The sequence below is a fragment of the Podarcis pityusensis genome (genome assembly GCF_964106645.2).
Source record: "Podarcis pityusensis genome assembly, chromosome: 16".
Lineage (NCBI taxonomy): Eukaryota > Metazoa > Chordata > Lepidosauria > Squamata > Lacertidae > Podarcis > Podarcis pityusensis.
Window position 1 is genome coordinate 3736962 of NC_138041.1, and position 12205 is coordinate 3749166.

The window sequence follows — 12205 nt, forward strand, 5'->3', positions numbered from 1 at the left end:
CCCAAATCTGTATCTCTGAGCCCCACAGGTGACCCTTACCCTGTGCTGAAGGCAGCCCTGTTTAGAGAAGCTTTTAATGTTTAATAGGGTATTGTGTTTTAGTGTTTTGTTGGAAGCCGCCCAGAGTGGCTGGGGGGGGGGGGGACCCAGCCAGATGGGCGGGGTACAAATAAATTATTATTATTATTACTACTACTACTACTTCTATATTACTTCCCCTTTCCACCCACACCCCCAGTCTCCCCCTCCCCTCCCCAAATCCCCCTCTCCCACTAAGACCCCCAACTCATAACTCACTCCCCCCATTCCCTTTCCCCCCCCCCAAAAAACCCCTCTCCCCTGAGCCCCTCATTAACCCCTTCCATCCCTCCGCCCCCTCCCCTCCTGTCACTCCAAGCCCTCCCCCCACCTACCTCGTGCTGCCCCCTCCCCACAGCTCACCCCTCCACCCTCCAGTCAGACCCTCCCCCAAAAGTCACTCCAGCCCCCCAACCCCGAACCGTGAGCCCCCTCCCGCTCCCCCCCCACCAACCCGACGCCCAGGCCTCTGCCTCCCCCCCCCCCACTCACCCTGGTTAGCAGCGGCTGTTGCCATGGCGACAGGAGGAGAGGGAGGCCGCTCTCCCCCCCCCGCCCCTGCCTCAGTTCTCCCCTCTCGCCAAGCGTCAATTCCAAGATGGCGGCCGCTCCAGCTCCGGGCGAGCCCCGCGAGGGGGCGTGGCCGAGGAGGCGGGGAGAGAGGGCTCTCCCATTGGCGCGCGGCCTCCCCTGGGGGCGTGGCCTCGCCTCTCTCTCCTCCCACGAAGGAAGACGACGGGGCGGGGCCGGAGGAGGGCGGGGCTTATAGATAGGGGCGGGGCTTGGGCTCCCCGCGCGGCGCGTTGTCGGGAAGGGGAATGCGGTGACGTCAAAGTGACGTAGTTATAGGGGCGGGGGAGGGAATCTCGGGTGACCTCACAGAGTGACGTAGCTTCAGCGGGAAAGGGCTTTTTTTGGTGTGACACCATCGGCAGGGCTGGTTTGAATTGAAAAATTAAAAGGAGGGCTGGGGACGATGCCGTCAGCTTGGCTTTTAATATAATTTTGTAAAAAGGTCGAGGTTCCAGGTGTGACGTCATGGGTGTGTTTCATTCATTCATTCCAATACGTAATAAGTATTATTCCAAAGTTGTTACTATTAAATAGTAGTATTTAACACAGAGAAAGTTGCTTATTTTTCTCTGTAACTACTGTACATATTGGGGGGGGGGGGCTCTTTCCAGGAGACTTGCAATCTTAGTACAGTGGTACCTCAGGTTACAGACGCTTCAGGTTACAGACTCCGCTAACCCAGAAATAGCGCTTCAGGTTAAGAATTTTGCTTCAGGATGAGAAGAGAAATTGGGCTCCGGCGGTGCGGCAGCAGCAAGGCCCCATTAGCTAAAGTGGTGCTTCAGGTTAAGAACGGACCTCCAGAACGAATTAAGTACTTAACCCGAGGTACCATTGACCCCTGACCATTAGGTCCAGTCGTGGCTGACTCTGGGGTTGCAGCGCTCATCTCGCTTTATTGGCCGAGGGAGCCGGCGTACAGCTTCCAGGTCATGTGGCCAGCAGGACTGAGCCGCTTCTGGCGAACCAGAGCAGCACACGGAAACGCCGTTTACCTTCCCGCCGGAGCGGTACCTATTTATCTACTTGCACTTTGACGTGCTTTCGAACTGCTAGGTTGGCAGGAGCTGGGACCGAGCAACGGGAGCTCACCCCATCGCGGGGATTCGAACCGCCTACCTTCTGATCAGCAAGCCCTAGGCTCTTAGCACAGCACAAAAAGAAAATGGACTGGGGTAGGAAGAGGAAGAGGAAAGTGAGCAGTGAAATAGCTGCTCCTTCCCCAGTGGACAGAATGGGGCTAGTTCCCCCCTCCCCACACCACTCCCCATGGTAGCCTGGTCAGCAGCAGACACCAGAGTGTGGCTCCCTTCAGCTCTCCAGTTCTACAGCTGGGCTGAGGACAAAAGTGCTGCTCGGTGTCCTAACTGCTGGAAGACCCACATTTAAAGCCCAGGAGTTTCCCCAAAGAACCCTGGGAGCAGTCGTTTCTTAAGGGTGCTGGGAACTGTCGCGCTGTGGGGCAAACTGTGGTTCTCAGGATTGCGGGGTGTGTGCTTTAAATGCATGGTCTGTACAAACTATTTTCAGAGCTTCGTTATTAACCAGCAATGGGGAAGCTGCCGCCCTCCCAGTGTTCTTAGACTACAAGTCCCAAGTCTAACCTGTAGGCATTAGGTAAAGGGACCCCTGACCATTAGGTCCAGTCGTGGACGACTCTGGGGTTGCGGCGCTCATCTCGCTTTATTGGCCGAGGGAGCCGGCGTACAGCTTCCGGGTCAAGTGGCCAGCAGGACTAAGCCACTTCTGGTGAACCAGAGCAGTGCATGGAAACACAGTTTACCTTCCTGCCGGAGCTGTACCTATTTATCTACTTGCACTGGCGTGCTTTCGAACTGCTAGGTTGGCAGGAGCAGGGACCGAGCAACGGGAGCTCACCCCGTCGCGGGGATTCGAACCGCCTACCTTCTGATCAGCAAGTCCTAGGTTCTGTGGTTTAACCTACAGCGCCACCCACGTCCCTAACCTGTAGGCACTAGCTTGGATGAAATGTAGGTGCAATCACACAGAGGTTCCATTCTCTGATCTGTCCTGCTCCTACTGCCAGTCCTTTTCATTGCAGCGAGTTCTGGTACACAGGGACAAGCATGACACCTGAGCCAACCTCAAAGGAGTGGTTATCTTAAGCCAGCGTGCTTAGAAGAACAACCCTCTGAGTCTTGGTTGCATCAGCAAGTCCTCAGTCCTGCTCCGAATGCACTCTGCACATGTTTAGAGGCTATGTCATTTGAATCAGGGAACTGGAACTTCAGGGCTGGGCTTTCTCTGCTCTGAGACTCTTTCCAGGCCAAACCCATTTTTGGCTTTGCACCCTCCTAGAGCTCTTTTGGCCTGTCCAGAATGTGTCCTTGGAAGTGTGGCAATGCTTCTTCCTCACCTGAGCAGAGAGAAACCTGTGACTTTCATGTGACACTAAGGTAGCCTTCTGTATACACACCTTTCGCTCCACCCAGAAGGTTTCTGGTCAGAGGAGGATGCTGCCCTCGCCCTGCAAAAAAAGATTCCCCACCCTTGATCTTAATGACACCTTCACCTTCTTTTTTAAAAAAAATATTTATTAAAAGTTTAACAATTACAGAAAAAGAGAAAAAAAAAGAAAACAGTAAAAAATTACAATACATTACATCAGAATAAAATAAAAACCAGATTAAAAAGAAAACAATGCAGCACAACAATAAAAACAAAACAAAAAAACAAAAAAAAATTAAAAACAGAAAACATTCAAAAACACATCCAATATTCCTTATCTTTACCTTTCATTTACCTGTTTCATCGACCTCCTCACACCTCCCTTTTTGTATTCTAGTTCAGTTAACTATTTCAGCAAATTCTTTCCATCTTTCTCAATTTTTGTTCTATAATTTATCTTAACAGTCTAACCTTTAATTTTTCCATTTTTACCATGGAAATGGAAATGGACACCTTCACCTTCAAGGCTGTGCCTGGCTCCTCATGATGCTGACAGAAGCACAGAACTGTAGAGTTGGACTCTGTAATAAATGAAAATCGTCCCTTATGGGGAACACAAGAGCCCTTATAGAGTCCTTTGCAGGTTCTCCATCAGTCAGAGAAAATAACAGAGGCCAAGCAGAGAATATTGAGAAGCAAAGCAGCTGGTAAGCCTGATCTTTATTGAACTGTTGCAACAGGGTGCTCCCCTCAAACACAGGAAAGGAGGAGGACCCCGAACCAAGGTGTGTCCGCCCTTATATAGACATTTTAAATTGCCCGCCCTGGAGTCCAAGACCACCCCCAGAAACATCATACATACATCACAGAAAGGGCGGTCTACAGCAGAAATCTGAGTGCGTTGCTTATCTCCTGTCATTTCTCTCCTGTCTGGCAGGTTACCTCTTAATGCTTACTTGATTGGATACCCTGGGGAGCCTGGCCAGTCTTCTGTAGTGACAAATACTTAGTTCCTGAGCCAGGTCACAGGCTCACCCTATTCATACAGACATACCCTTGAGACAGGTTTTGTGAATGAAAAGACAGTGGGGAGACTTTTCCCTTTTCCTTTGACCTTGCAGAGAAAACATTTGGTTAGTTTGGAAGCCAAAATGGCTCCAGGACTGCCCTCCTGTGCTGCCTCAGACATGTGGCCCATACATTTATGTACGTGTTTGCCTGGGAAATCCACGAACATTTATTATATATATAAGACCTTAGTTTTTTATTTCAATGGGACCCTATGGGTCATCTAGCACAACACCCCGTGATGCAGGACCCTCGAGCAGGGTGGTGGGGCCGGAACCTGGCCTGTTCCTCAGCTGTCCCCTCCGCCCATACAGTGGTACCTTGGTTCTCAAATGCCTTGCTACTCAAACAACTTCGAACCCAAACACTGCAAACCTGGAAGTAAGCATTCTGGTTTGCGAACTTTTTTTTGGAAGCCGAACGTGCTCCGTTTTGGGTGCCATGCTTCCGTTTCAAGTGTTACTCTTGAGGTCTGTCTGTTTTTGCTATTTATTTTGTGTTTCTGTTTTCGCGGCTCTTTTTGTTTTGTTTTTGCGACTGTGTGGAACCCAGTTCAGCTACTGATTGATTGACTGATTGGCAGTACATTGTTTATTGCTTTCCTTTTATGGATCAATGGTCCCGTTAGATGGTAAAATTCATGTTAAATTGCTGTTTTGGGTGTTGTTTTTAAAAGTCTGGAACTGATTAATCCATTTTGCATTACTCTCTATGGGTAAGCACACCTTGGTTTTGGAACAGACTTCCGGAACGGATTAAGTTTGAGAACCAAGGTACTGCACTGTACAGGAAAAGAAACCCCACGTGGAAAGATATCCTGGCTGAGTGACTGTGGGTACAATTTAATGGGTGACGGATCATGTCGCTCTCATTACCGGGAGCGTTTGAAACGTGATGCCACCCCAACTTGATGAAGTATTCATGATACCTTTGGGCTACAGCAGAGGGGAGCTGGAGTTGCCCAGTGGTTAAGACCAGCTGTGGAGGATAACCAGCAGATCTTTTGCCAACTTACAAGGGACGTCTCTGTGTCGTCAGATTCCAAACGTACGGTAGGAGCCAAATCCGGTTGACTTCGTACCACTTCTCTGTCTCCCCTGCATCTGCAGTGTCTTTTGTTTGACCTCACCACTGTGATCCATGTGACGGTCACCTCCAGACTTGATTATTGTAACTCGCTCTACGTGGGGCTGCCCTTGAGACTGACCCAGAAACTCCAGCGGGTGCAGAATGCTGTGGTGAGACTCCTTACGGGGTCCTCGCTGCGGGATCACATTCACCCGGTGCTATACCAGCTGCACTGGCTCCCGGTGGAGTACAGGATCAGGTTTAAGGTGCTGGTTTTAACCTTTAAAGCCCTATACAGCCTAAGACCCTCGTACCTACGGGACCGCCTCTCCTGGTATGTCCCACGGAGGACCTTACGGTCTTCAAACAAAAACATCTTGGAGATCCCGGGCCACAGGAGGTTAGGCTGGCCTCAACCAGAGCCAGGGCCTTTTCAGTACTGGTCTTGGGAGGTTTTTAAACAGAGCTTGAGTGGCCAAATGGTTGGACAAAACGGCCTCTGGTGTTCCTTTGAACCCTTCTGTTCTAAGATTCTAAATATAACAAGTGCAGGGGTTCTGGGGGTGTCACTTGGCATTTCAGATGTTGCTGAACTACATATCCCATCCTCCCTGTCTTCTGGCTTCCGAGAGCTGATGGGAGTTGTAGTTCACCACCATCTGGATGGCTGGGTGTCCCACATGCCTGAAATATGATAGCTCAGTCGGTATGTAAAGGTAAAGGGACCCCTGACCGTTAGGTCCAGTTGCGGACGACTCTGGGGTTGCGGCGCTCATCTCGCTTTACTGGCTGAGGGAGCTGGCGTATAGCTTCCGATCATGTGGCCAGCATGACCAAGCCGCTTCTGGCGAACCGCTGGAATGGTACCTATTTATCTACTTGCACTTTGACGTGCTTTCGAACTGCTCGGTTGGCAGGAGCAGGGACCGAGCAACGGGAGCTCACCCCATCACGGGGATTCGAACCACCGACCATCCAATCGGCAAGCCCAAGAGGCTCCGTGGTTTAGACCACAGCGCCGCCCATGTCCCTAACTCAGTGGGTAGAGACTCTTAATTTCAGGGTCATGGGTTTGAGCCCCACACTTAGCAAAAGATTCCTGCATTGCAAGGGGTTGGAACTCTACAATTCTATGACCCCCCCCAAATGTACGGCCGGGGTCTGAACCCACATGGCCCCACACCATCCTGCCTCTCTCTCCCCACAGGTGAGCAGACATGCTTTCACCCGGCTGCTGAGAAGCAGGCTGCCACGCCGGCCCCATGGAGAATCCCACGCCAGAGACCTTCGTGGATGTGGACAAGGGGATCTGCATCGGCTTCCTCTCGCTCATGTGCTTCTTCCTGATGCTCATGATGGTGCGCTGTGCAAAGCTCATCGTGGACCCCTACACCGCCATCCCCACCTCGACTTGGGAGGAGGAGCAGCTTGACTGACAGCGTCCAGCAGCACGCAGCAGCGCCCATGATGGGGGCAGACAAGGTGGAGGTGGAAAATGAGGGTGGAAGGAAAGCAAATGCTTAACAGTATTGATCCTTACTCTTGGTTGCTCCACTGCTGGACTGGACCATCTGGATTCCTTCCAACTCTATGATCCTTTGATTCCATGATTCTCATAGTAGTTCTCCTCTGTTCCATGAAGCAATGGAAAGCTCAGGACAACACGCATTGTCTGACGTCAGATCCACGCCAGACATTTAAAGCACGACTTTCCCAAAGAATTCTAGGAAACTGCCATTCTTCCTCCTCTCAGAGCTACAATTTCTGGCCCCCTGAACAAACTATAGTTCCCAGGATCCTTTGGAGGAATTCATGGTTTTTTTAAAAATGTGCATTGAGTGTACTTTAAATGTACAGTGTGGATCTGCCCTCTGGCTGATTTGGTTCCCGGACAGATTCCCAGCATGGGTTGCATTCAAATACAGTGGTACCTCAGGTTAAGTACTTAATTCATTCTGGAGGTCCGTTCTTAACCTGAAACTGTTCTTAACCTGAAGCACCACTTTAGCTAATGGGGCCTCCTGCTGCCGCCGGAGCCTGATTTCTGTTCTCATCCTGAAGCAAAGTTCTTAACCTGAAGCACTATTTCTGGGTTAGCGAAGTCTGTAACCTGAAGCGTACGTAACCTGAAGTACCACTGTATACAATTGTAAAACAGTATACAGTGGTACCTCAGGTTACAAACAGTTCAGGTTACAAATACTTCGGGTTACAGACTCTGCTAACCTGGAAGTAGTACCTCAGGTTGAGAACAAAAATCGCGCGGCGGCGGCAGCAGCAGGAGCCCCCATTAGCTAAACTGGTACCTCAGGTTAAGAACAGTTTCGGGTTAAGAACGGACCTCCGGAATGAATTAAGTTCATAACCCGAGGTACCATTGTACAATCGTAAAACCTACTTGCAAGAGAGGAAGAGCCACTCCAGGACTGTCCTCCAAGAATCTGTAGGGAATAAAACAGTTCCACTTTCATGGATATGAAAACAATTAAAAGCCGTTGTGTTGTAAAACTATTTAAAAAAACTATTCTAAACGTATAAACAGTTGAAAAATAGTTTTGATAGGCATGCAGCCTTGGAGGAAGATTTCCACTTTAAAGTCTCATTGAAATGTTTGGAAACGGTTTCGGTCCTTTTGAGGATGGTGGTGAGAGCATATGGTAGCCTTTGCCAACCTGGTGAGACTGGGCAAATTCATGAATGGTAAGGTTATCAATGGCTATGAGCCACAAGTCCCAGTTGCTGGAAACTACAGGGGAAAGGGTGCTGTTATGCTCAGGTCCTGTTTGTGAGTTTGCCACAGGCATCTGGTTGGCCAATATGAGAACAATATTCAGCTCTTCTTATGTTCTTCGGGGGAACCTCCAGGTCCAGAGGCAGTCTATCTAGATTCCTAGATTCTTTGGGACCTTCTGCTTGCCAAGCAAGTGCTCTACCTGGAGTGACGGTTCCTGAAATATAAATGAAGATTCCAGTCCTCATGATTCTGAATAAAGGGCTGATTTAATGGGAACACGGAATGCTGCCTTATAGCAAGCCAGACACCCCCCAGCACAGCCCTGTTTCCTGGGAGTTGTGGTTCAAAACAGCCACGCTATCTGGGTGGGCTGATGGGAGTTGTAGTACAAAACACCTCGAGGGCGCCAGGTTGAAGGCTGAGATACAAATCCATGCCGAGCGCAGAGTTCAAGACCTCCGACACTGTGCTGTAAAAGTGCCCTGATGTTATCCAAGGCAGCCCCTCACGGCAGTTCCCACGACCCTTGGAAAGTGAAACGATGCTTGTTTCCTTTGGAGTAAACTTGCTGTGCCTTGTGCTGTAAGAAAAGCTACTTTCATGCTGTGAAAAGTGTAGCAGAATGAATGGCGAGCTTCAGCGGACATTTATTGGTTCTCTTGGAAGAAAATTATTATTTTGACTGCTGGTCATGAAGGGTTTTCATTCATTCATTCATTCATTCATTCAATTTGTATACCGCCCTTCACCCGCAGATTTACAGCTTCCCTCTTGGTGTGAAACTGCTCGCATGTATATTCATATCTACCTCACCCACCCACCGAAAACAAGCCTGATTATGTTAAAATTAAATTAAATTCCTACCTAAAAAGTCACACTTCTTGACTCTCGAATCATTTATGTTTTCCTGTTCAATTTTTGCATCTTGAGATACCTGGAGAAAAGAAGGGGGGGGGCGCTTAAATAATCATCATCATCATAACGGGATTGGGTCGATGGATTTTATTTTTTAAATAAAAGTTGCACAAATCCCAATTAAGAGTTGAAGTGGGAAAAATAGGCCACAGGCCCTTTAAAAGAAAAAAGAAATACAACCCTACGGCGCGCGCGCATTTCCGCCTCCTGCTTCCCAATTGAGAATCCGAAACCGTCTTCCTCCTGCGCCGCGCATGCGCGCTGAGGCCAAACCGCGACGGGGCCTCTTTCCTGAGGCGCATGCGTAGTCGCGAGAAGCTTCCCAGCCGCTTCCTCGCGATCTCCTCCCCGCAACCGCCTTCCAGCGACGCATGCGCACAGCTGCTCGTCGGCCGCTCGGTGGGTGTGGCCTAAAAGAAATAGCCTCGGGCTGTGCGAAGTGGCCCCGCCCCCGGAAGCACGTTGAGCGGGCTTCCGGTCCTTCCTAAAGTGCCCTCTCCTAGAGGCTGAGTTGGTTCCAGGGAAAATAATTCCCCCCTTTTCTTTGGCCCCACGGAGGGGGGGAGGGGGAGAGGTAGGTATGGGGGGGCTGGAGCTTTGGGAAGGGGGGGTAGAAAGGGGGAGGGGCCTGTCTGTCAGGCAAGGGGAGGGACTTTATTATTGGGGGGGAGTGAGTTGGAAGGGGCTGAATTGGGGGAGCAGAATTGGGGGGCCCTGAATGTGAAGACTGGTGCAAGCCTTCAAAGGTGGGTAGGGGGCAGGATTTGGGGTGGGGGCTGCAGATTTGGGGGGGGTGAATTGTGGGGGTGGGGGGTCTTGAATGGTGAGACTGGTGCAGGCCTTCAAAGGTTGGTAGCAGGCAGGATTTGGGGTGGGTGCTGCAGATTGGGGGGTGAATTTGGGGGTGGGGGTCTTGAATGGTGAGACTGGTGCAGGCCTTCAAAGGTTGGTAGGGGGCAGGATTTGGGGTGGGTGCTGCAGATTGGGGGGTGAATTTGGGGGTGGGGGTCTTGAATGGTGAGACTGGTGCAGGCCTTCAAAGGTGGGCAGGGGGCTGGATTTGGGGTGGGGGCTGCAGATTGAGGGGTGAATTTGGGGGTGGGGGTCTTGAATGGTGAGACTGGTGCAGGCCTTCAAAGGTGGGTAGGGGGCAGGATTTGGGGTGGGGGCTGCAGATTGGGGGTGAATTGTGGGGGTGGGGGGTCTTGAATGGTGAGACTGGTGCAGGCCTTCAAAGGTTGGTAGGGGGCAGGATTTGGGGTGGGGGCTGCAGATTGGGGGTGAATTTGGGGGTGGGGGTCTTGAATGGTGAGACTGGTGCAGGCCTTCAAAAGTGAGTGGGACAGACTGAACTTGGGGGTTTGGGGGGGGCTACAAATTGTGGAGAGGGCTTGACTTGGGGGGGCGCCCTTCTGTTAGAGGTGCAGGTTGTTGGGGAAAGACGTTGGCATGCTATCATAAAGAGCCAGCGTGGTGTAGTGGTTAAGAGCAGTAGACTCGTAATCTGGTGAACTGGGTTCGCGTCTCCGCTCCTCCAAATGCAGCTGCTGGGTGACCTTGGGCCAGTCACACTTCTCTGAAGTCTCTCAGCCCCACTCACCTCACAGAGTGTTTGTTGTGGGGGAGGAAGGGAAAGGAGAATGTTAGCCGCTTTGAGACTCCTTCGGGTAGTGATAAAGCGGGATATCAAATCCAAACTCTTCTTCTTCTTCTTCTTCTTCATCAAAAGCCAAAGGGGTTTAGAGAGAGGCCGGATTTGAGAAGGGATGGTGGACCACTGGGTGGGAGCGGGTGTCTCTTTCGGAGGCATGGGTACTGGGGTGTTTGTGTGCGAAAGAGGGCGGCTGAGTGAGAGAGGGATTGTGCATCTTTCTTAGAGGGTGTATTGCTGGGGCAAGGTGGTTGCATCTGTTTAGGGCTAAATGGCATGTGGGGGTTAAGAGTAGGTGGAATTGGTGGTGAGGGAGGAAAGGGCTAGCCCAGGGGACCATTACTCTTGTTGTTGTTGTTTAGTTATTTAGTTGTGTCCGACTCTTCGTGACCCCCTGGATCAGAGCACGCCAGGCACTCCTGTCTTCCACTGCCTCCCGCAGTTTGGTCAAACTCATGCTGGTAGCTTTGAGAACACTGTCCAACCATCTCGTCCTCTGTTGTCCCCTTCTCCTTGCGCCCTCCATCTTTCCCAACATCAGGGTCTTTTCCAGGGAGTCTTCTCTTCTCATGAGGTGGCCAAAGTCTTGGAGCCTCAGCTTCAGGATCTGTCCTTCCAGTGAGCACTCAGGGCTGATTTCCTTCAGAATGGAGAGGTTGGATCTTCTTGCAGTTCATGGGACTCTCAAGAGTCTCCTCCAGCACCAGAATTCAAAAGCATCAATTCTTCGGCGATCAGCCTTCTTGATGGTCCAGCTCTCACTACTGGGAAAACCATAGCTTGAACTATACAGGCCTTTGTCGGCAAGGTGATGTCTCTGCTTTTTAAGATGCTGTCTAGGTTTGTCATTGCTTTTCTCCCAAGAAGCAGGCGTCTTTTAATTTTGTGACTTTTAATTTCATGTCTTTTAATTTTGATACTCTTAGAGCAGAGGAACTTCCCAGGTAGGAAAGCTTCCTACATCAGAATGTGAATAGCTGGAAGAGACATGGAGCTTGAATGTGGAGAATACTTGGATCCCTTAGTGGGGGGGACAAGTGTGTGAGCTGTTCCAAAGGGATGTGATCCCCTAAAGAGAACAGGGGGCTGTGTTTGAGGGATAGGTAAAGGTAAAGGGACCCCTGACCATTAGGTCCAGTCATGACCGACTCTGGGGTTGCGGCACTCATCTCGCTTTATTGGCCGAGGGAGCCGGTGTGCAGCTTCCGGGTCATGTGGCCAGCATGACTAAGCCGCTTCTGGCGAACCAGAGCAGCGCACGGAAACGCCGTTTACCTTCCCGCCGGAGTGGTACCTATTTATCTACTTGCACTTTGACGTGCTTTCGATCTACTAGGTTGGCAGGAGCAATGGGACCGAGCAACGGGAGCTCACCCCGTCGTGGGGATTCGAACCGCCAACCTTCTGATCGGCGAGCCCTAGGCTCTGTGGTTTAACCCACAGCGCCACCCGCGTCCCTCCATGTTTGAGGGATACATGGGTCTATTAATGTCATTAATATTTTCCGGGATAAGCGTTTTATATAGGTAATTGTTTAAAATATTTTCTGGTTTTAAACTTCAGTTATTTGGGAACATAAGAAGGCCTTTGACCCATCTAGTCCAGCATCCTGTTCTCACAGTGGCCAACCAGATGCCTGCGGGAAACCAGGAAGCCCGTTTCCTCTTCAGTGGTTTCCTGCAAATTGTATTCAGAAGCATTTCTGCCTC

General features: G+C 50.7%; 2 protein-coding genes and 1 long non-coding RNA gene across 7 annotated transcripts in view; 1 reads left to right on the forward strand and 2 right to left on the reverse strand.

Moving 5' to 3' along the window:
- The window catches only part of ARNT (aryl hydrocarbon receptor nuclear translocator), a 38341-nt gene extending 37621 nt beyond the window's left edge, over positions 1-720 (reverse strand). For 2 of the 3 annotated variants that reach the window (XM_080984587.1, XM_080984585.1), the window contains exon 1: positions 571-719. In XM_080984587.1, the coding sequence (XP_080840713.1) occupies positions 571-595 (25 nt within the window). In that variant the 5' untranslated portion in view covers positions 596-719. Of the gene's footprint in view, positions 1-570 lie in introns of all 3 variants that reach the window. The other variant, XM_080984586.1, reaches the window with a different exon arrangement.
- A 7457-nt stretch (positions 721-8177) lies between these two features.
- Positions 8178-9000, reverse strand: LOC308465217. The gene is made up of 2 exons (XR_013980362.1): positions 8795-9000; positions 8178-8510 (listed from the first exon to the last, which is right to left on the reverse strand). It is a non-coding gene; the product is annotated as an uncharacterized lncRNA (long non-coding RNA).
- Positions 9001-10041: 1041 nt separating this feature from the next.
- Positions 10042-12205, forward strand: part of SETDB1 (SET domain bifurcated histone lysine methyltransferase 1) — a 36144-nt gene continuing 33980 nt past the window's right edge. For all 3 annotated transcript variants that reach the window (XM_080984519.1, XM_080984521.1, XM_080984520.1), the window contains exon 1: positions 10042-10082. In XM_080984519.1, coding sequence (XP_080840645.1) covers positions 10055-10082 — 28 coding nt within the window. In that variant the 5' untranslated portion in view covers positions 10042-10054. The remainder of the gene's footprint in view (positions 10083-12205) is intronic.